The 24,317-nt window shown below is 41.5% G+C and overlaps 1 protein-coding gene across 6 annotated transcripts in view; it reads left to right on the top strand.

Annotated features, from left to right (window-relative positions):
- LOC112248842 (potassium channel subfamily T member 1) overlaps positions 1 to 24,317 on the top strand; it is a 78,572-nt gene that overhangs the window by 9,054 nt on the left and 45,201 nt on the right. For all 6 annotated transcript variants that reach the window (XM_024418190.2, XM_024418187.2, XM_024418189.2 and 3 more), the window contains exons 2-9: positions 4,706 to 4,744; positions 19,194 to 19,273; positions 21,300 to 21,402; positions 21,997 to 22,062; positions 22,312 to 22,360; positions 22,785 to 22,844; positions 23,834 to 23,908; positions 24,188 to 24,271. In XM_024418190.2, coding sequence (XP_024273958.1) covers positions 4,706 to 4,744; positions 19,194 to 19,273; positions 21,300 to 21,402; positions 21,997 to 22,062; positions 22,312 to 22,360; positions 22,785 to 22,844; positions 23,834 to 23,908; positions 24,188 to 24,271 — 556 coding nt within the window. The remainder of the gene's footprint in view (positions 1 to 4,705; positions 4,745 to 19,193; positions 19,274 to 21,299; positions 21,403 to 21,996; positions 22,063 to 22,311; positions 22,361 to 22,784; positions 22,845 to 23,833; positions 23,909 to 24,187; positions 24,272 to 24,317) is intronic.

The raw sequence follows: 24,317 nt of genomic DNA, 5'->3' as shown, positions 1-24,317 counted from the left end.
CATCAAACTACACCCCCAAGACAACTCTTGTTTGGTTTAATTCAATGTCCACTAGCATTTCTCAATCAGCAATCTTCAAAACGAGGCCAAATCAGAGAGTACAGTCATCCTTTAACGTGGTCCCCATGGCAAATTATGTCACAATTGTTATCATTAAAGCTGTGTTCTGGAGCAGAAGCAGTTGCTCATCAGTTGACTTGAAAAGCGAAGTAGCCCCTATGGAAGCGTTGTCGTGATTGGTACGTTGTGAGTTCCTACCCACAATCCCTACTTTTTCGAGTGGAGCTAAAAGCTGCCATTAACATTCAGGAGGGTGTATATGTCTGTGCATGCGTGTGCATCCTTACAAACACTAAATGCAAATGCCTTACATGTTTAAGTCACTGTTTGTCCCTTTGGATTATAAGGACAGAGTAATTCCCCAGAGGTGTTGGCAGAGGCAGGTGTGACTTCAGGATGGGTGTCGTTAAATGCCCTGCTGGCAAGCTTCCACTTTTGGGAAACGGAATCAAAACTACAAGTTCCAGCATCCCTCTAAATTACTGCAGAGATTCATGTGGCCCCAAAACATTTCAATAGGTCCTTGAGGGAACAAGTGACAGAGGATTCAGCCAGTGTCAGCAGCATGGATCTGCATTAATTCACTAATACATGCAGTGTTTAGCACTGGTTTAGCACTAGCAGTTGCTGTTTTTTTATATAAATTGGTTTGCTGGATCTACTGTCAAAGTGAGGTGAGAATCAATTTGTTCCTGCATTGCATGCCTCAGGGGCTAAACAGAATGTGACAGTGTTTATGATGCACTACCTCACCTGCATGATTACCAAGACAACAGGGACTTGCAGGCTCCTCCAGTGGGCCTGTGATGCCTCTGATACCAGAGGCAGAGACCGAGTGTTGGTGATGTAGCAGTAGATATGTCATCAACAGAGCTGATTAGAGGATGAACAGCTGTGTATGGCCTACTGCTTGAGTACCAGATAAGTGCTTTATAATTAGATACCATCTTTATTGTTCATTTCACAGCGCTCAACTACAGCCATCAAACAGACCGACACTCACCAAGAGAGATGTTGACAAAACCACTCTGTTCATTGCCATGGAGACACCAGTCTCACTTGTATTTGGATTGTCCCGACCTCTACATATGCTGTATACCTTAGAAAGGCTCAGACTATCAACAGACTTTCAGTTGGATTTGTATTAAAGAGCCACTGAACACGCTGATTGGCACATGTTTTTATTTTTCCTAATTAGAAAAATGACATTTCAGCCTTTGAGATGTGTGTCCTGACCGATTCCGCATTTCGTTAATGATGTTTGTCCCCCATGACACACTGTAGATGCAGAAGTCTATTTCACGTCCTCAACATAACCCGAATGAATCTAAGATAACTCAAGAAATCTGTAATTAATTTTGATGTTTTTGCAGAGGACGTTTTAGTTGCGCATTTCTATATCTAGGTGTTTGGTGCAGTATTTCTCATGTAAAAGAAAATGTGCGATGTGTTGTCTTAGTCGGTGCTGCTGGGCAGCTCAGGTCTGTCTCACTTGCTATGCTATTGGATAGAGAGCCATCACCATAGCTGTTTACCCCATGATAGTGAGCAAATGGACATCGTCAAACCAAAACCGAACTTTCATTTACCCTGTTGTGACGTACAGATGTTCCAAACTCCATTTTAGAAAAGACTGACTTTATGACCAAAATGATCCTATTTACACGTTGTAGTCAATTCTGACACTAGAATAACTGTTTCTGACTTGAATCGATGCCACATAGGCCATTTTCAAAGGGATTTGTTGTTTTTTAAAGGCAGTCGCTCTTTAAATGTCAACTGACACTTAATAAATCAAACAGACAGTGTGAAAATGATTGATTGATTAGTTGAACATCTATACTGTATATCAGTGTCAAGTTTGTCAAGTTCCCCAAGGTTGCAAATGTATATTCTCCAGCTAATCATCAAACCCTTGATTGGTTGAATCAGGGGTGCTTGTGCGGGGCCTGAACAAAAAAAGGTTAGAAGGGGACTGCAGTTGAGAAACACCTGTGTAGATCATCTGTTGAAGACTGTCCAAATAAATTGCTTCTAAAAATGTTGCAGTGTACAACGATGTCAGGGACAGGCTGAATACTAAAATAGGTTATTTTATTTGGCAGTCAAAAGTATTCGCCTAAGAGACTCAATAGGTGATGAGTTCCAGTTTAGAGTAGTGTGGATAAAACGTCTCTGTTCACACCTAAGTGGTTACTGGACCTCTCCAGGGTCCTGACTACTTCCTGATTTCTGATGCACGACACACTATTCTCTTCATCCACAAAGAGTGACCTGAATGTAGTTGAGTTTAGGGATTTAGGTTTAGCTCAAAAGTTTGTGGACTGGACAACATTGTAATCTGCCCCTGATGTACAATACCGTTAAAAAGTTTGATGTCACTTAGAAATATCCTTGTTTTGGAAAGAAAAGCAATTTTTTTGTCCATTAAAATAACATCAAATTGATTGGAAATACAGTGTAGACATTGTTAATGTTGTAAATGACTATTGTAGCTGGAAACGGCTAATTTTATTGGAATATCTACATAGGCGTACAGAGGCCCATTATCAGCAACCATCACTCCTTGTGTTAGCTAATCCAAGTTGATCATTTTAAAAGGTTAATTGATCATTAGAAAACCCTTTTGTAATTGTTAGCACAGCTGAAAACTTTTGTGCTCATTAAAGAAGCAATAAAACTGGCCTTCTTTAGACTAGTTGAGTATCCGGAGCATCAGCATTTGTGGGTTTGATTACAGGCTCAAAATGGCCAGAAACATATCACTTTCTTCTGAAACTCGTCAGTCTATTCTTGTTCTGAGAAATTACGACTATTCCATGCGAGAAATTGCCAAGAAACTGAAGATCTCGTACAACGCTGTGTACTACTACCTTCACAGAACAGGGCAAACTGTCTCTAACCAGAATAGAAAGAGGAGTGGGAGGCCCCGGTGCACAACTGAGCAAGAGGACAAGTACATTAGAGTGTCTAGTTTGAGAAACCTCACAAGTCCTCAACTGGCAGCTTCATTAAATAGTTCCTGCAAAACACCAGTCTCAACATCAACAGTGAAGAGGCAACTCCAGGATGCTGGCCTTCTAGGCAGAGTTACAAAGAAAAAGCCATATCTCAGACTGGACAATAAAAAGAAAAGATTAAGATGGAAAAAAGAACACAGACACTGGATAGAGGAACTCTGCCTAGAAGGCCAGCATCTCGGAGTCACCTCTTCACTGTTGACGCTGAGACTAGTGTTTGCTCCAGATACTCATCGAGTCTAAAGAAGGCCAGTTGTATTGCTTCTTTAATCAGCACAAAAGTTTTCAGCTGTGCTAACATAATTACAAAAGGATATTCTAATGATCAATTAGCCTTTACAAATGATAAACTTGGATTAGCTAACACAACGTGCCATTGGAACACAGGAGTGATGGTTGCTGATAATGTAGATATTCCATAAAAAGCATCCGTTTCCAGCTACAATAGGGATTTACAACATTAACAATGTCTACACTGTGTTTCTGATCAATGTGTTGTTATTTTAATGGACAAAAAAATGTGCTTTTCTTTAAAAAACAAGGACATTTCTAAGTGACCCCAAACTTTTGAACGGTAGTGTAGTAGGCCTATTTTAAGTGTCACTTGAGAAAATGCTTGGTCAGGTACGGGTTCCAAAATAAAAATCGAATATTTTTATCCATCTACAAAGTATAGGAAGTGACAAATCCATAAAAGGTATTTATCCGATTCTATCTTTTTCATTTGTCAGGTGCGATATCTAGGGAATTACCGTGCCCCTCCTAATAAGAACTCAATCTGTCTATATGAATTTATTTTTATGACTATGTTTGATCAAAAGTACATTGTAAGTAAAGTAATGGTCTCTCCCCAAGGTCTCTATAAGCTGTTGATTCTTATAACTAAGATTCTCATTCGCAAACTTCAGGAAGTCTATACCTTTAGTTACCATATTGTATCAGTATAAAGTATGGTACAGTCATTTTATACAAATCTGTTCCATATGATTTCATTCCGATTATTTTATTTTTTAAACGTAACCTTTATTTAACTAGGCAAGTCAGTTAAGAACAAATTCTTATTTAATTGACTCACTTTTCTTATATCCTCCATGACTATTCTCATATCCTCCATGTTTGACATTGAGCCTTTGATCCTCAACATTATCTCTTCTCTGTTTGCTGTCACCATACGTTATTAATGTGTCCATGGCACCGCTCGGCTCAATGTCCCAATGATATATTCATTCAACCTGCTACAGAACAAAATATAATCTGTCCAATTTGTCATCATGTGAATGCTGAAGCCATTGCGATTGACCCAGTGGGTTTCCTTCCTGCTGTCCTGTAGTCTCCTGTGGTTTGCAATGAGAGTCTCCCGTCTGTTCTTAAACCAATCAAAGCATTGTATCCGAGAATCCCTGTCAATCCTAATGTGTAATCCTGATCTAGGATCAGTTTTTCATTTTTGTAAATCATGGCACCTGCTAATAGATCAGCACTTCTACTCTGAGACCCTTTTGTCTTTCTGTTGTTACGTGTCCTCTATAAAAGCATGCCCTGCCCCCCATCCCTCCCTCTCTTCCTTTCCTCCTTTTCTCCTCTTAACATCTCCCTATCTATGTCCATGTGTGCTGTGCCTATAGGTATCAGGAGGAGTACAGTATGGACTCTACCAACGCCCAGTAAGTCCCAGGATGCATCCCAAATGGCACCCGACTCCCTATATAGTGCATTACTTTTGACTAGGGCCCATAGGACTCTGCTTAAAAGTAGTGCACTATGTAGGGAATAGGGTATCATTTGGGACACACATCCAGCATCATGCTAGCATGGCATGGCATGTGTCCTGTGATTATGTCCACTATGGGAGATTGATAAACACACACAGCTTGTTTCTTCTATCCCTCCCTTCTGACTTGAGGGTGCATCCCAAATGGCACCCTATTCCCTATACAGTGAGTGCACTACTTTTGACCAGAGCCATATGGGCCCTGGTCAAAAGTAGTACACTATAAAGGGAATAGTGTGCCATTTGGGATGTAGCCTTAGTCACAGCACCAGATAAAACCGTTGAGCTTGTGTCATCAACCACTGGAGGAGTTTAGAGAAGTACTTTAGGTGCTAAAACCTCGAGATTATTTGATTTTGTTCACTGATGCAGTCAGTGGATATGGTTGGAGTACGTTGATTGTCTGCTTGCCTGCCTATAAATTATTGCAGCGTACCGTAGGCATTACAATGTACATATTGTATAGTGCTATCTAGAAGAACTGCAAATGAGTAATGGATTGTCTTCGTAGAGGAATGCTTATAAACCATTGTCAGTCGGTTTGATAAGTGCTCCCTCAGCATTTTATTGCAAATGACTTTTTAGAGAGATCATTATCAAAGTGGGCTAAATGGGCTACTGGTTACTAAAATCACATTATCGCCTATTTAAAAAAAGATAAATACAGCCCTCCGGGCGGCAGAACTATCACCAACGCTACCAAGTCAAACAGCAATTTTGATGTAGTGCGCGTGTGGATGATTTTTTGTGGGCTGCTATGCCTGGCAGGCTGGAAATGATAACTGATAACATGCTTCCTGTGCTCTCTGTGGTTTCTGTATTGTCTGTCTGTCGAGGAGATGGATGGTGAATAGGTTTCCTTAGGGATGCTGTAAGTGCTGATGTTGCGGTGTCAGAGGCATGTAGCTGAGCTTAAATGTTGGCACAAGTGTTCTCTTCCACTCTAGAGATGGGGCTAGAAAGGGGATTATTTTGGACGATATTATATATTGATTCTATTATCCCAAGTATCGATTCTCAAAAAACGTAGTTAACGCTAGCTATCGCTAGTCGGCTGTACCTGCACCAAAAATGATTCTCCCCCAATAGCTTGGCCTCAATCTTATTTTTAAATGGTGAGTCAACATGTTTTCAGCACTTTTATTTCCATGGCCGATCAAAACTAGTTTTTATGATGGTTCTTTCTTGTCCCTCTGCAGCAGACCTTTTATATAGTGAGCAATATGTTTGGAACATTGAATCGCAATAAAACTGCAGTATAAAAATGGAATACATATAGAATTGTGATAAATCCCTGATACATATAGAATCGCAATACACATCATATCAGCACCTAAGTATCATGATAATATTGTATCGTGAGGTCCCTGGCAAATCCCAGCCCTATTTGTTTCCCATTTATGGAGAAAGAATGAATCGAGCAGTGGGTGGCAAAATGTTTAAACAAAACACGGTTTTCCTCACAATATTTCCATATGATGGCATTCTGCTTTTGAGTGTTTGGTACTCGAAAAAAAAGCAGTTATAGCTTACAAATTGTATTTTGCTCTTGTGGTCAAAGTGGACATGTTACCACTCACAGCAACAGTGTTTCTTTAAGATGTATCATCATCACAGTCTAATGCAGGGGGCTGAACACGGGAAATAGATTATGTGATGCTTTATAAATTCCTCCCTAATGAATGTGGAGCATGTGAAGAAGTCAATAATTAACTAGCAGTCTTAATTACAGTACAAGTAATAATAATTATAGATTTCATTCCAAGTAGAATCTCAAAGGCTCTACAATAATTTTTGGGATCTGGTAGTTTTTGGGCGATGGTCTTCCACAACTTCAGATGAAGCTAGGCAATTAGTGTCTTGAGCAAAGAGAGCACTGATGGTGCAGCCAGGCAGGGAAATGGCTGGAAAACATCTGACAGAACGGCCCCGGAGCTTTTCATCGGGCACCTTGTCATCTTCGATGTTTACAGCTCCTCCTTCGTAAGTGTCACGTATACGCAGGGAGTCAGGAAGCAGGTGCAGGAGAGTTTAATTACAATGATGCAAGGCAAATTAACAAAACGGAATGCATACTGAACATGAAAACAAACCAAAACTGCCTGATGACTGAGGCTATTGAGGGCTAAATAAATGATGAGGAATGATGAGGAAGGGGAGTCTTTCCTGGTGCATGGGTCCCACGGTGAAGGTGAGTGATGTGTGTGATTGTGACAGATCTCAATGGTTGTTTATCCAGTGCTTGGACCGGAAAAGGAGAGGAGAGTGTGTACAGATTTATGTTCAGGAAGGAGGCAAGGGCCTGGTCGAGGAAATTCCTTGTGGCACCCGAGTCCACTAGAGCTGCAGAGACAACACCTGAGAGACAGCCAGCCAGTGAAATGGGAACGAGAAAGGTTTGGCAGAAAACAATGATGGAATATGCACACCTACCCTGGGAGACGGAAGATCACCTCTGTCCTAGTGGAATCCGGGTTGGGACGCACCGGACACCGCTGAAGCTGGTGCCCCTCCTGGCCCCAATAGGGACAGAGCCCCAGCTGTCTCCGGCAACTCCACTCTGCCAGGGAGAGGTGTGGGTTCAGGCTCAGACTCGGGACAGCCAAAGGTAGGAGGCGAGTGGCAAGGTGAGCAAAGGCGCTCCCGAAGAAGGTTATCCAGACGGATGGCCATTGTGATGAGTGCGTCCAAGGATAGGTTGTCATCCCGACACGACAACTCCATTTGGACCTCTTTGCGCCGTCCTCTCCAGAAGAGAGTGTGGAGGCCCGTCTCATTCCATCCGCTACAGGCTGCCACAGTCCGAAGGTAAGGGCGTACTCCGCAGCGGTCTGGGGACCCTGCTGGAGTTGGAGATGTCGCTCACCTCCCTCTCTGCCATCTGGAGGATGGTCAAAAACCGTCCAGAACAGACCCATGAACCTCTCATAGGAACCCAGCTCCTCCACTCCTCTCTCCCAGACAGTCGTCGACCACTTCAACGCCCGCCCGGTCAGTAGGGAAATGACCGTGGCAACCTTAGACCTCTCGGTGGTAGGGGCTCCCGTCTGATGGGCGAAATAGAGGGAGCACTTGAGTCCGAAGTCACGGCATTTCGATGAAGTACCGTTATACTTCTCCGGAAGGGACAGTAGGGCTTCGCTGACCTGGGTGGACGGCTGGGTAGGCTGGGGGACTGGCTGACTGTGACAACCCTTGGTAGGAGGCCCTCTGATAGGGGTATGGATAGCCTCCCTGGTGGTGTTGAGGCGGTGGAGAAACTCCTCCATGGCCTTACCCAGTTGCGCCAGCTGGTCGCGAGGTTGGTGGAGCAGATGACCCTGTTCCTGGACCTTCTAGAAGATGGTTTTCTCCTCTGCTGCTTCCATATTGCGAGGCAGTATGTTGTCACGAATAAGAGTCAGGAAACAGGTGCAAAAAAACAGGGGATTCGTACTGAACAGGACAACAAACCAATACTGCCTGATGACTGAGGCTACTGAGGGCTAAATAAAGGGAATATAATCAAGGTGATGAAGTCCAGGCGTAATGCTGGGGAGCAGGTGTGCGTAGTAATGGTTGCCAGGGCCGGTGGTTAGTAGACCAGCGACGTCGAGCGCTGGAGAGAGGGAGTAGGCATGACAGTTAGTGGGCTGGATCATCCACTATCAAAGTGTACCACCCACCTGGGTGATGCCTCGGTGACTGTAAAAGCGGCAGTAAGACCACCACACTTGGTGGTTGTTCTGAAAAGCCCCCTATAAAGGGGTCTATTTAAAAAAAAAAAAATTAAACGCTTAAAAAAAACAGTAAAATATTACAATATTGACATAGTTCTCTGCCTAGGCTTCATCAACATGCCATGGCAACCACGGAACAAGACTTCCAAGTAGGAGTTATTAGACATGCAGGGACTGGCACGGTTGTTTCCCTGAAAGCTGTAGTCTCTGTGTTGTGATACACCTTCAGTCAGCCTGGGCTGGACGATCCAAACCAGAAGGCGATGGAAGGTTGGTTCTGTTGATCAATAAATGTACATTTGAAAGCTAAACATAGCCTATGCTTGAAAGTTTTAAGTCTTGTATTTGCATGTGCACCCGATTCTCTACTTCCAACATATCTCAACAGACATTGTGCTTAGAGTAAGAACTGCTATTTCTATTTCTGATCACTTTGTGTATATTATGGATAGTCTGACTTTACTCTATCCACAGCCATCAAAGATAGAAATTGGTTGACTGGAGCAGTGGAGTTGGTTGACTAGCGAGAGAAAGAGATATAGAACATTGTTCAGTATGCAAATAAATATATGTAGGAAGATAACATGGAAAATCAACATAGCTGTGTGTCTCCTATCAAACAAGCCTCGGGTCAGCCAATGGGATAACTGTTCTGAACGTGTAGAAAATTACCTAGACAATTTTCCAAGTGTCCAACTGTTTGGTTGCACCCCCCCATGGTTAGATAAGTAACAATCACTGACACTGTCATCTGTGTGTGTTACTTCTACGCCTTTTAAAACAAGACATATGGAAGGAAACATCTGTCTCTTTCATTTATCATGGTTTCACTTCTCCCAACAGATGATAGGAACTCTGATAACAGAGCATTTAAAGCAGCTTTGTTCTCTTCTTTTAGACAGATTGCCCTGCTGTCAAAAAGCTGTTTGATGTTTATTTACAGTGCACAGTCTTCACTTCAGTGTGTCATTTTCAAAGCGGCTTGAAATCGTAATCTTCTCGTAGGCAATAGTGTGTGTGTGTGTGTGTGTGTGTGCATGTCTTTGCATGCACACACGTGCGTGTGTTCAATGTGAATGAAAATGCAATATTTAAGTTAAATTGTGAATTCTAATTAAATATACATTTGTGTGTGCATGTATACTGAACAAAATATAAATGCAACAATTTCAAAGATTTTACTGAGTTACAGTTCTTAAAAGGAAATCCGTAAATTGACAAATTCATTAGGCCAGTCTATGGATTTTACATGACTGGGAATACAGATATGCATCTATTGGTCACAGATACCGTAAAAATAAATTGGCCTCACAAAGGGCCTCAGGATCTCATCACCGTATTTTGTGCATTCAAATTACCATTGATAAAATGTATCATGACACTAGGCGAGACCCAAATGCAGACACAGGAGGCAGATGGTTGGAGTTAAAGATGTTTAATAAATCCAAAGGGAATAGACAAGAGAATGGTCGTGAGTCAGAGTCCAGGAGGTACAGAGTGGCAGGCAGGCTTGAGGTCAGGGCAGGCAGAATGGTCAGGCATGTGGGTACAAAGTCCAGAACAAGCCAGGGTCAAAACCAGGAGCACTAGAAAAAGGAGAAAAGGCAAAGCAGGAAACCGGGAAAACCGCTGGTAGGCTTGGACATATAAGACGCACTGGCACAGAGAGACAGGAAACACTGGGATAAATACACTGGGAAAACAAGCGACACCTGGAGGGGGTAGAGACAATACACAATTGTGTTTGTAACTTGCCCATACAATAACCCCACCGCCACCATTGTGTACTCTGTTTACAACGTTGAGATCAGCAAACCGCTCGCCCACACGACACCATGCACACGGTCTGTGGTTGTGAGGCCAGTTGGATATACTGCCAAATTCTCTAAAACAACATTGGAGGCTTATGGGAGAGAAAAGAGCATTAAATTCTCTGGCAGCAGTTCTGGTGGACATTCATGCAGTCAGCATGCTAATCTGTGTCATTGTGTTGTGTGACAAAAATGCACATTTTAGAGTAGCCTTTTCTTGTCCCCAGCACAAGGTGCACCTGTGTTATGATCATGCTGTTTAATCAGCTTCTTGATATGCCACACCTATCAGGTGGATCGATTAACTTGGCAAAGGAGAAATGCTCACTAATAGGGATGCAAACAAATTTGTGCACAAAAGTTGATAGAAATACATTTTTTGTGCAAATGGAACATTTCTGGGATCTTTTATTTCAGCTCATGAAACATGAAATGAATGAAAGCGAGATGCAGAGGAAGATTGTGGCTCAATAGCTACACATCTCTTAGTATACAATCTAACCTGTCAGGCACAAACAAGGCTCCAAGGTCCCTGCTGGAGCTTACAGCCCATTATTGTTACCCTCTGCAGGAGTTAGGGGAGGCAACCATTTTATTACAGAAAGAGATCAAATAGATCTGTTTCACCCCCACTTTAGATTAGTTGACTAAGTTAGTCACAGTTAGCTCTCCCATCATTTGTAACCTCCCAGACACACCCCAACACTCAGTCCATGGGCCCTTATTAATGGAATTGCTTTACATGAACGTCAATGTGTTTCATTAGATAGCTACAGTATATGCCTATGCAACTGTATAGAATTCAATATATATTTTTAGAGTGACTAGCTTGTCAGTTTTGAATAAGTGGTACCACATGGGTGATCCATAAATCACAGTGACTACACCGTTCCGTTTTACTTTTCATGACATGATGGATCAGGAGAGTCCAATTGAAATGCATGGAATAGCTGAGGGACCAATCAGAGTGCATGTTCTTAGAAAAAAAGGTTCTGGATAGAACCAATAAGGGTTATAGTGCTTGCTGCATATATGACACCCCTAAAGTTTCTATATAGAACCATTTTGTAGGGTTCTCTGATCAGAACCCCAAGAACCCTTGGATTCCATATAAGGGTCCATATGGAACAATTTCAGGGTGATATATATGAAGCGTGCATATAACCCTTGGTGGTTCTATCCAGAACCTTCTTTCTAACAGTGCAGGATATAAATAGACCTCTGGTCTCTGAGGATGTCACACACAGGAAAGGATGGGTAGGGATGTGCTACCCTGGGGAACACCAGAAATACTGTATTCGCCTCTTCCTTTTTTAGTACACTAAAGTTCTTCACACCACAACAAAGCTTTCTACAGATAGGAGCCACAGCTATGTAATGTGTTGATCATTAGGTAATATGCATTTACAGTACTGCAGCTCACAGAGCATTATAATCAACATATGACTGAACTTAATGAGAGTTCCTACTTCTTACATTACTGAACTTCTCACACTAGTACAGTATGTAACTTGGTTGGATAAATTGTATTGTAGGCCTACTAAGGGGGTGGCTTAGCAAATTGCATCATGGGAGTAGTAGAAGAAGTAGATCAAATTTATGCTCAAGGTAGTCGGTGTAAAATAAAGAAATAAGTTGGAAGAACAATCACAGAAAGTCATCATGACTCATTTATTGATGTTCCTAAGTTATTAAACCACATACAGTTATGTGTGTAAGCTGTTAGGGTCAATTCTAGGCTCCCTAAGGATGTAGGATATGTGGTTTTAAATTGCATCATGGAAGAACAATTATGCTCAAGGCTGACATAAGTAAGAGGATCCATTGCACTTTAAAGAAATACATTATTTAAGGTCTGTTCAAATCCTCTATCGGAAACGATGTCACTCCATAGCTATCTGTGTCAAATTGAAGATTAATGTGGCGTGTAGCTTAAATGCCACACATTTCAACAAGACATGCAACAGTTCTTCCAGACAGCAGGGATGCAAACTAATCACCTTTCGGCTAAATTCGCCTTTTTGAATCCAAAATAAGTGTGCTATGTGCTTCATGTAGATCCGATGAGAATAGTTTTGGGGGGGCTTTGTATAACGATGTGAAGAGGTAGGTGCCTGACCGCAGAGACAGGGGTTGAGAATGTGATGAAGCATACTTTTTGAGCTATAACATAAAAACAGCTGGCATTTGGAGTGAGGGAGAAAGTGTGGTGGAACAAGTATTGTTAGCATGAGGTATCTTGCTAGCTGGATTGAATTCTCCGTTAGCTAGCCTGAGAAATGTTGAGCAACATTAGCCAACTTTAACTGATCAAATAATTTAGTTCATGGTGTGAAAATGAGCTGGCTGCTAACCAATTCGCTACAGTATTAACTGGTATACAACTCCTTGCCTTTCCTCAAGTTATAACTCGTTAGTTGCTTACTGGACCCTGGCAATCTGTGTGAAATGTTAACTAGCTAACGAACTATCTGTGAACTGATGTTTTTCCTCTAAAGTAACGTTATGTGGTTCATTTTCTGAATGAGAGAATTAGGTGAAAATGAGGCGTTGCTTGTTAAAACAAGTGGATTCAGGGATGAAGTGGAGCTGGGCCTGGCTTAAACTGGATGCCACCATAGAGGTGAAACAAACACCACACACTTTCCCTCTTTCTCACTTTTTCAATACAGTGGATAAAAAGGGGTATGCCAGGTGTACCCTCAGCCTGAAAGAGGTCAATTATGCCAACAAAGGGTATCATGCTCTGCTGGCACATTGTAGAACAGATGTCAACAGCTTTTGTTGTGTTGAACTTGCCAGTAACATAAGGTGACCAGATTTCTGAAACGAAAACCGGGGACATTTCCAGTTTGGCGGTCAATATATAATTAAAATATCCAATGTTATTATCTATGAAATAAAAATGGGGGACAATTCCAGTTTCATGTATTTAGTCTAACAGGAACACTGAGATAGACAGAGAAAACAACTACAGTGGGGCAAAAAAGTATTTAGTCAGCCACCAATTGTGCAAGTTCTCCCACTTAAAAAGATGAGAGGCCTGTCATTTTCATCATAGGTACACTTCAACTATGACAGACAAAATGAGAAGAAAAAAATCCAGAAAATCACATTGTAGGATTTTTAATGAATTTATTTGCAAATTATGGTGGAAAATAAGTATTTGGTCACCTACAAACAAGCAAGATTTCTGGCTCTCACAGACCTGTAACTTCTTTTTTAAGAGGCTCCTCTGTCCTCCACTCGTTACCTGTATTAATGGCACCTGTTTGAACTTGTTATCAGTATAAAAGACACCTGTCCACAACCTCAAACAGTCACACTCCAAACTCCACTATGGCCGTGGGGTCAAAATGATCACAAGATCGGTGAGCAAAAATCCCAGAACCACACGGGGGGACGTAGTGAATGACCTGCAGAGAGCTGGGACCAAAGTAACAAAGCCTACCATCAGTAACACACTACGCCGCCAGGGACTCAAATCCTGCAGTGCCAGACGTGTACCCCTGCTTAAGCTAGTACATGTCCAGGCCCATCTGAAGTTTGCTAGAGAGCATTTAGATGATCCAGAAGAAGATTGTGAGAATGTCATATGGTCAGATGAAACCAAAATATAACTTTTTGGTAAAATATAACTTTTTGGTAAAAACTCAACTCGCCGTGTTTGGAGGACAAAGAATGCTGAGTTGCATCCAAAGAACACCATACCTACTGTGAAGCATGGGGGTGGAAACATCATGCTTTGGGGCTGTTTTTCTGCAAAGAGACCAGGACGACTTATCCGTGTAAAGGAAAGAATGAATGGGGCCATGTATCATGAGATTGAGTGAAAACCTCCTTCCATCAGCAAGGGCATTGAAGATGAAACGTGGCTGGGTCTTTCAGCATGACAATGATCCCAAACACACCGCCCGGGCAACAAAGGAGTGGCTTTGTAAGAAGCATTTCAAGGACCTGGAGTGGCCTAGCCAGTCTCCAGATCTCAACCCCATAGAAAATCTTTGGAGGGAGTTGAAAGTCCGTGTTGCCCAGCAACAGCCCCAAAACCTCACTGCTCTAGAGGAGATCTGCATGGAGGAATGGGACAAAATATCAGCATCAGTGTGTGAAAACCTTGTGAAGACTTACAGAAAACGTTTGACATCTGTCATTGCCAACAAAGGGTATATAACAAAGTATTGAGATAAACTTTTGTTGTTGACCAAATACTTATTTTCCACCATAATTTGCAAATAAATTCATTAAAAATCCTACAATGTGATTTTCTGGATTTTTTTTCTCATTTTGTCTGTCATAGGTGAAGTGAACCTATGATGAAAATTACAGGCCTCTCGCATCTTTTTAAGTGGGAGAACTTGTACAATTGGTGGCTGACTAAATACTTTTTTGCCCCACTGTATATTACAGAAACACTACAGACAAGACAGAATTGTCCGATCTGAACAGCCATTCAGTAGTCCTGCTAGTCTGGGTAGTATAAGAGCAGAAGACAACATGAGCAAAATAAAAAAATAAAAAAACAGACAATACTATATGTGAAATACTTAACATAATAAAGAAATAAGATGCTGATGAGATTGGTAACTACGTAATATACTTATACCAAACTAATCTGTATATTTCTCAGAAGAATGTATATTCTTCAGGATTGCTCTGTCTTTGGCCGGCTTCTCCATGAACTCCTGGTAGGGGAGGTTGAAGTTTGTCTTCACAATAAGCATGGCTTTGATGGTAGGAACAGTGAACCTATTTCTTGCTGGTGTCCATAGATCATTCATTTGGGAGAACACTCTCTCGACTGGTGCATTACTTCCAGGTAAGCACATGACAGAGGCTAATCTAGCCAGGTTAGTGTGTGGGATGTCATTCTCTTTGAAGTGGGTAACCACCGTGCTCCATCTGTGACTAAGCGGTGTCTCTGATGTTTTCCATTCTTCAAGCGATCCCCCATTTAGGAACTCTTGCAGGCCAGTAACCTCGTCACATAATGCATCCTCATTGATGGTCACATTGGGGCATTTTTCCTGCAGTGTGACTGCTGCCTTCTGGATCTCTTCAAGCAGAGGTTGCCTTTTTAAAAGGAGACCATGTAAATCTTTTAGATCATCGGTGTGCTTTCCCCATGCTTGCAAGTAGTTTACAGCCATAGTGAAGAATGATTGGGGTGTTTTGAGAAAGCTCTCTTTAGACATGGCTCCATTTTCCTCTAGTTCTCTCAGAAGTCCTCTGACCAAAACTGGAATGAAGTTGTCATTACGTCTTGCAGTCAATTTTGCCTCAAAGTTTCTCAGAATTGCAGCGGACTCCACAGCACAGCGGTCCAGGCCTCCAAGCATCTTGATCGTGTCACTGAATACGGTCAAGTTTCCATGGACAAAGGCCAGCCAAAGTTCAGTCAGTGGATCTTTGAACATTGTTCGCTGGACAACAGAGCATTTGTCTTCAGAAATAAAAAAGGATTTCAATGGCACATACATTTTCAGCCCTCTTTCTAGAGCAGGGAGCATGGACATCCAGCAAACATTGCCGTGTCCTAAAATGTTATGGTACTCCTGGGCAACAAACTTACAGAAGCCCTTCAGTCTTTCTACTCTGACGGTGAAAATAGGAAACATATCCAAATATCTTTGTGAGCAAGTACTCAACATCATATCCAAAGCTGTTCTGGCCGTGTTATGAATGATGTGGGAAGGACAACCTAAAACAATCACCTCCCGCTGCAGAGAATTTTAAACTTTGGTATGGACATTGACCCTCCCCAGCCTATTCAGTCCTCCAAAATTGGTATTTGTTGTCGGCAGAGAATGTTTTCCAGGTTACATTTTTGGATGACCACCAGGACCTCAGCTGCAATTTTCTCTGCCGTTTCTCCATTCAATTCAACAAAATCAAGCAGTTTTGCTTCCACAGATGTTCTGCCATCATATATCTTACATATCTGACTACTATTGGCAGCAGCTTTACATGTCCATGATTGGACGCATCAATGGACAGGGACACAAATTCAACCTGGTCTAGGTCCTGTGTTACCAAAGTACTTGCCCATGTTGCTAACACGTTGCTCACTATGGCGTCACATTTTGTCCTAGCACATGTCAACTTTGGCTCATAAAGCTTCTGTGTCATTTGTGCTGTGCAGTCCATAGATCTGTAACTATGATTGTGTCACATATTGTGGTATGCAAAGACACCCTCCTGCACAGCTAAACCATATTCTTCTTGGGAAGGCTCTACCTTCTTGAAGAATGTGGTGACAGAGGACATACCAACACGGGCAATCAGAGAGGCTTTATGCTTTTTCGTCTGCTGATGTTCTACCACTGCCGTTCTTCTCTGGCTGCCAATTGAAAGAGAGGAATTCTATCGTCTTGATCGGAGCGTATAAATGGTAAATTCTCTCGTTTTTCATAAAAAATGCATTTCCTTTTCTTGGAAAGAGTCATTGTATCTCCTCTGTCTGCTCTTCTTCACTCTCCTTGTGTCACTCTTCTTACTCTCAACTTTTTCTTCCCCTCCAATCTTACTCCTCTTTTCTTCACTCGTCTTCCTTTCCTTCTCTTGTTTGGAATAATAAATTGGCCTCTTTCCTCCTGTCTTCTTCACTCTTCTTCCTATCCAGTCTTCCTCCTCTCCACTGCTAATGTTATCCATGAACATTTCTAAATATATTTTCACACTACTTATTATAACGCCAAACCATTCAAATTGTAATCTACAAAAATATTTGCAGAATGAATTGTGCATTCATTTAATAAAATCATATTTTCAAAATAACCCGTCCACTGCATGTTTACATGTGAACGTTTTTTTAACCTAGCTACCATAACAGTAGCTGCAAATTTAGTCGTAGTCTAACTTAGTCTACATAGCTAACGTTAGCTAGCATAATCTATTTAAAACATTATAGAGCAGATTATCTATCTATATAATAAATTGTGACATTATAACATCACTAGCTAGTATCTTAAACGAGTGTAACTTACCTGACTTGAAAAGACGTTTGTGGTGATGTTGTGGATTCACTTGATACTTGCTGGCTTCTGGCCGAGTTTTCCACAGCAGTTTTCTCTAAAACTAGCGCGAGCAAGTAGTAAGTAGAAGAAGAAGAGTGAATGAAGCTGCTATGGCGAGCAGCCCCCTCTGCTGGACAAAACAAGCACAACGCGATTGAGACGTCAACCGGTAGGCTCTGCTGCCTGGTCTTTCTTGCCAAGTAAAATATTTCACTTTGCAATCTGTTTTTAACGCACAGTTTTAACGCACAGTTAAAAACGGGGACATTTCCGAGGACAGCTCCAGCCGAGGACAAGCCACCAAAAACGGGGACTGTCCCCAGGAAACGGGCAACACGTGTGAGTGAGGGGGGGTTATTAAATTTTTTTACTCAGTGAACGTCATTTTTGCACACATGTAGCCTGTCAACTATAGTGGGCACTATAATAGTGCAAAAATAGAATGCCTGTTTTTTCATTCTATTTCTACTTTAAGATGTTTTTTTCCCAAGTGCAATATTTAGATGTGTGTGTGGTCACAAGTGTTCTATTATAAAGGTTGTCATGGCTCACTGCAATATTAGTGTATTGTTTTTTTCTCAAGACTTGAGTGTCATTTGCAGTAAAGTCTAGGCAACAAATAACATTGGATTGCTTTCTTTACATTTTTTAGCTGCGAGTTAGGTTCACATTAACCACTTTATTTTTCACACAGATACTGATCATGTAGATCATATTCTTTGTTGTTTAATTAGTTAACCTGCATCTCCCCCTAGCAGGGATTTTTTTGCATGTTTCAGTGAAAAAAAAAGTCACCTTTTTGGGCCCTCACCAATTTGCATCCCTGCAGACAGGGAAGGCACTCATGTTAAAACAGATTGCATTCTCAATGTGTTGTTCTCCAACATCAGATCCATTGCTCTGTCGTATAACAATATTCAACCTCTATATGTTTCCAAATTCTCATGCTTACTGTTCATCTCTTTAATGATTTATTAAACTTTGTTGTCGTAATTGGACCACTGTGGGTAATAAGAGACTATGAAGGGGCCATTACAATGTATTAGTTCTTTAAATCTAAGCAGTATCTGTCTAGCTACCCATTCCAGGAAAACAGAATCAATGAAAGGAACTGGTTTTGTAATTGTGACCCATTTTTATTTATTTTATTTAACCCTTATATTTTCCCAGGTAAGTTGACTGAAAATACATTCTCATTTACAGCAACAACTTGGGGAATTGTTACAAGGGAGAGGAGGGGGGATGAATGAGCCAATTGTAAGCTGAGGATGATTAGGTGACCGTGATGGTATGAGGGCCAGATTGGGAATTTAGCCAGGACACCAGGGTTAACACCCCTACTCTCACGATAAGTGCCATGGGATCTTTAGTGACCACAGGGAGTCAGGGCACATGTTTAACGTCTCATCCGAAATACAGCACCCTACACAGGGCAATGTCCCCAATCACTGCCATGGGGCATTGGTATTTTATTTAGACCAGAGGAAAGGGTGCCTCCTACTGGCCTTCCAACACCACTTCCAGCAGCATCTGTTCTCCCATCCAGGACCAGCTATGTTCCTTGTCTCACACTGTTGAATGCCCCATATGGTACTCTAATGCAACAATGGATGTCACAGATACACAAAAAAAACAGAGCATCTCAGTATTCACCAGAATGCATCTTGATAAAGTTCATTTACTCACTAATATCATGACACCATTCAGAATTTAATGACAAAACCATGGTCCTTGTATCTATATGGATGCATGTGACCTTCCATGGTAGTTGTACCGACTGTCTCTCTTCTGTCCAGGGTGCAGGTGGAGTTCTATGTGAATGAAAACACCTTCAAGGAGAGGCTCAAGCTGTTCTTCATCAAAAACCAAAGGTCAAGTAAGTAGATTACAGCACAGATGTACAGTACCGTCACAAAATAACAAGGAAGTCAGACACCTGGAAACGAGAAGGATAATAACTTTAATCTAAGTGATAAGGTGCATTGCATATCCAATTTCAGCTCCAGTCAGGGTTTTCAATTAGTTGTCGTGACTCATGGTGCTGTATCTACACACCATGTAAGTGTGAAAGGAGGACAATACTTTAGTTTTTTTGTTGAGGGAGAGGGTATTATCATTTCTGATTAGGACATAAGGCAGTGGTACAGTAGGCTTTCTAAAATGGACATATCTGTCCAACTTGCCATGCACAATGTGTGTGTTAGACATCAGTCTTCGGTCTGTGTGTGTGTGTAGTATGTTGTTACTGTTTGCAATGTATTAGTCCTTATCTCTGAGCAACTTCCCATCAGTTATAGAAAAAAGCATCAGGGCCAAATACAAATGTCATGCAAATCCAACCTGTATAGAGCCTACTGCTGGGCCAGCAAGCTGTTTACAATGATTGTTTTGGCCTGTTCAGTTTAGAACCATTGTGAAGCTTTGATGTTGTCACTGTGTCCCCTGGTGAGTTTATATTAAAAAGAGATTCAATGGCAGGCAGGCTTGGATGAATGAAAAGTGAACATTGTCTTTGTGAAGCAACTAGCACCATCCTCTGACTTACATGTGTATCTGCAGCCAGGCAAGTTGTGTGTGTGTGTGTGTGTGTGTGTGTTCAGCCTTGTGCAAACACAGTGTTGTTGTAATGATTTTACTGTCACCGTACTCTGGGTTGTGTTTTCTTCCCCAATTATCATAATAATTCATCCTCTATTCCACTGCTTTATATACCTGCCACAACATACAGCATTCAAGCACGACCTCCCCCTACTTCAAAGCAGTGACACCTGTGCTGTGTTGTTGCTGGGAGCTGTGTGTGATAAAGATGAGTCGGGGTAAATCAGTTGTGAAGGCTTGCCAGACCAGCATGAAGCCGTGTTAGTCATGGCTCTGTGCATAGACGTATATTGTCACTTTAGACTGGTCAGAGAGAGAGAGCAGAAAGCACAGCCTGGGCACTTAGACAGATAGGGTTCAGGGGAGGAGTGATGTCCAGTAGGGTAGAATCACTGCCTCTGTCCGTAGACAGATATAATCACTTTTTTTCTGGCCAGAGACAGACAGAGAAGCAAACAGACGGGCAGCACTCTAACAGGTTCAGGTGAGAGATTATACATCTGTCAGGTAGAATCATTTTAAAACATTCGGAAATCTGTAAAGCGTAGTCAAAATAAAATAAAATTTAAAAAAATGTTCTTTATCATTCAGAATGCAGCAAATGCACATGGCAGAGGTAATTAACAGAGGACTGGCTGCTTTTCTCTGTAGTTTTTGGCTAAAAGCAACAATGAAAGACGAGTCATATTTTTGTCATGATAGAACTGATTCTGACTGGAAGTCTAAATGTGCAGCATTAGCTCAGCATGGTTATAAAAATATAATATATTTTATTAAGTATTTCAAATGTCATGGTAGGTAACAATGTCACAAGGATAATATCATTTAATTTATAATAAATATTTTTTTATCGTCAAAATAGGCCTACCATTTTTTTTCTCCGAAAATGAACACTCACTCAAGTAATCGAATACTAATGTCCACTTGGATATCCGGATATTCGATTAAATGTCCCCACCTCTTATTTCATTGGCCCGGGATGAGGTCAGTTTCCGAGTTAAAAACGCATTTCCTTAACTAGTATATCCCTATACTAATGTCTTGCATTACAAAAACTTTACTGCAAACATCATCCAGATTTATTAAAATACAGTAGCCCGGATTAAGCATATTCGTTTTTTAATAGGTGATAAATCAGCACAAATTCAGTTACTCTTTACCATAATAAGTTATTAAGCTTGATTTGACCTTTGTCAGCTATAATCGTTTAATTCCCTCTTGGAAACAGGTGAACAGATTTGCTCCCAATGCAATTACTTAGTAAATCTGGCCTTTAGTGTTATATTGTGTTTGCTCCCCTGCAGGCCTGAGGATCCGTCTGTTTAACTTCTCCTTGAAGCTGTTGACGTGTGCCCTTTACGTCATCAGAGTGGCTCTGGACGACCCTGAACAGGTCACTGGAGCATGGTGAGACTCCTACAATTGCATTTATCTCTTACTAGAGTCCTGCTATTTCACCTCTTACTAGTGACTCACCATGTATGCTAAACTGTGATTTGTCATTTAAGCTGGTGAATACAGACTTGTGTGGGCGCTTGGAGACAGAATACATACGTACTTTACTGATTAGGTATTTTATTCCCATTGATTGATACATGTGGTATTCATCCATGTGGGTATAGTTTGATTCAGAGAATCTAACTTTTACACAGTTGAAAAGAGAACTATTTGGTCCAGATAAAAAAGATTTAGAGTTTCTATGACTCTGAAATGAGTTTTTTATTTGTGAGTGTGAGACACAAAGCCTGAAAGAGCAGTGTTGGTGATGGGGCAGCCTTTCTCTCAGTCTTAGTGTAGTGATGTGGAACCAGGATATGTTTGTTTGTGTATCCCGCCGCCAGAAGCTCTTAAAGACATAGTCTCTCTGCCTCCCGGCCATCACCATGGCAGCATACAGTACTGAGTGAGTGATGGTGACTATTACCCACAGGGTAGATTTTTCACCACACACACTCTGAATGACTTCCTTCCCCCCACCTTTCCTATGCATTTCATTGGCAGTGTCAACTGTCAGAATAGAACAAGCACAGCCACAGCAGAATCCACAGAAATCACAGAAATCAACTGGTAAGTTATGAGGGTCACTGCACATTGACTTGACCCTGGGCTTTGAATGTGTTTTGGATTGTAATGTGCTCAGCTAATTCCATAGCTATCAGGTAGTGTTTTGGAATTAGTATTGTCTAACCCATATGGTGTATTTATAGCCTACTCAATAATATTGTTTTGTCTTGTGAAAGGGAGAATTAATTTTGTCTAATAATAAATATACAGTACATACTGTATAATCAATACGGTTATTTTGTTTTGTGAAAGGGAGTTGATTTTCTGGGTGAACAGAAGGGTTCCTGTCTGGGCAATACAGGTAAGAGGAGACTGATAGTCACAAACATAGCTTCGATTTTGATAATACTGACTTCTCATGTTTTTTATTCAACAATAGCCACACAATCACTGAGGGCCGAACCCATATGCGTCCATGTCCCTGTGAATCTCCCATTGACACCAATGTAGGATTTCACGCAGATTTCAACATTCCGTCCTCTCTATGCCTTTTCAAACATTTTGGAATTTTGACCTTACCAAGAGTCATACTTATTGATACTGTAGTCCCAACTAAAACGTAGCATCTTAACACACAGCATTTAAACTGAAAACATTTTACAGACGGAATGTTTTTAGAACAGGAACGACTTTACAACACATCTCTCTCAGGTAGTGGATTGCCTGGGTGCCTCGGTTAGATTGCAGCCCTGGTTAATACGTTTCTTCTGTCCGTGCTGCACCAGGTGACCGTGGCCTTAATCAGTTTCCTGGAGGCGATGCTCCTCACGTATCTCAGCTACAAGGTAAGCCACCTCAGCTGTACTCCGTCAGGGTCGTATGAGCTAGAAGGAAGTGACTCCATTGAGCAGTCCTGAGGCACGCCTGTGTGAGATTGCATTTAATTGGTGAACTTTCTGGCAACGTTTTTGCAGCGACCAGTGTGAATGCACCTTCACTTAGCTCTAAATTGGTTCAGAAGAACAGATAATGAATATGCTATCCCATTGAACAAAGTCCTGGAATCCAAATGAATAAAAGATTAGGTGTCCATCCTACATTGATTTTATTTCCTCAAATGGCCCATTAATTAAAGTGCCACAGTGCTATGTCTCTTTGATGAATTAGGTGAAGTTTGATCTACTTCAGGAGGACAAAGTAGATTGGGTTTAGTTTTAGTTTGTTTTGGCAGATAGATCCCATCCCCAATTGTTTTAATGAATCCTTGTATTAAAATAAGTTGTGAGGGCTTGTCATTACTACAACGATATTGGTGTTGTTGTTTTGGTATTCGGACCTAGTCACTATTACTGTAATTAGTACACAGACAGAGCCAATGCCACGGCAAACACTTTGAGCGTTTGCTCTAGTCTACCAGATGGATGGATTTCGCAGTTTTGTCCCTATTTGATTGGTTCCATTGCACCAGGCAAGCTCAGTCAAGCTCAGCTAAAGTATTTAAAATGATTTAGAATAGTGTTTGAACCCAGGTATGATTGATCATAGTTATTTTGTCATTCGTGGCGGCAGGTAGCCTAGTGGTTAGAGCGCTGGGCTAGTAACCGAAAGGTTGCTGGATTGTATCCCCGAGCTGACAAGGTAAAAGTCTGTTGTTCTGCCCCTGAACAAGGCAGTTAACCCACTGTTCTCCGGTAGGCCGTCATTGTAAATAAGAATTTGTTCTTAAATGACTTGACTAGTTAAATAAAATATAATAGTTCTGATCTGGTCACTATTACTGTAATTAATACACAGCCTTGGCTTACACTGCATTGATCCTGTTTCTTTGTTTCAGGGGAACATCTGGGAGCAGATGTTCCAGATCTCCTTCATCCTGGAGATGATTAATACCGTGCCATTTATAATTACTGTGAGCCTTCTTCCACCTGGTCTCTCTCTCTCTCACACACACACACACACACACACACACACACACGCGCACACACACGCACTATATTCCACAAGCAAACAAGGCCCATTAGCAAACTTTTTGCAATGTTTATGGTGTCGATTTCAGGCTCTCGAGACTTAGGAGTATGGTAACGCAAGACTATGAGTATTGAAACTTGATGATGGGAGCATAGGCCTACACTGTACATGTGCATATTGCCCTAGGCTCGAGTATTCACTCATTCAATTGTCTTTTCAGATCTTCTGGCCTCCGTTGAGAAACATCTTCATCCCAGTGTTTCTCAACTGCTGGTTAGCCAAGTGTGCCCTGGAGAATATGATTGTGAGTATATGCTATAACCATAACGCAGCAGGCAAAACTGGACAAA

This window comes from Oncorhynchus tshawytscha, linkage group LG04 (assembly GCF_018296145.1).
Source record: "Oncorhynchus tshawytscha isolate Ot180627B linkage group LG04, Otsh_v2.0, whole genome shotgun sequence".
Taxonomy (NCBI): domain Eukaryota; kingdom Metazoa; phylum Chordata; class Actinopteri; order Salmoniformes; family Salmonidae; genus Oncorhynchus; species Oncorhynchus tshawytscha.
This window is presented reverse-complemented; position numbering and strand designations above follow the sequence as displayed.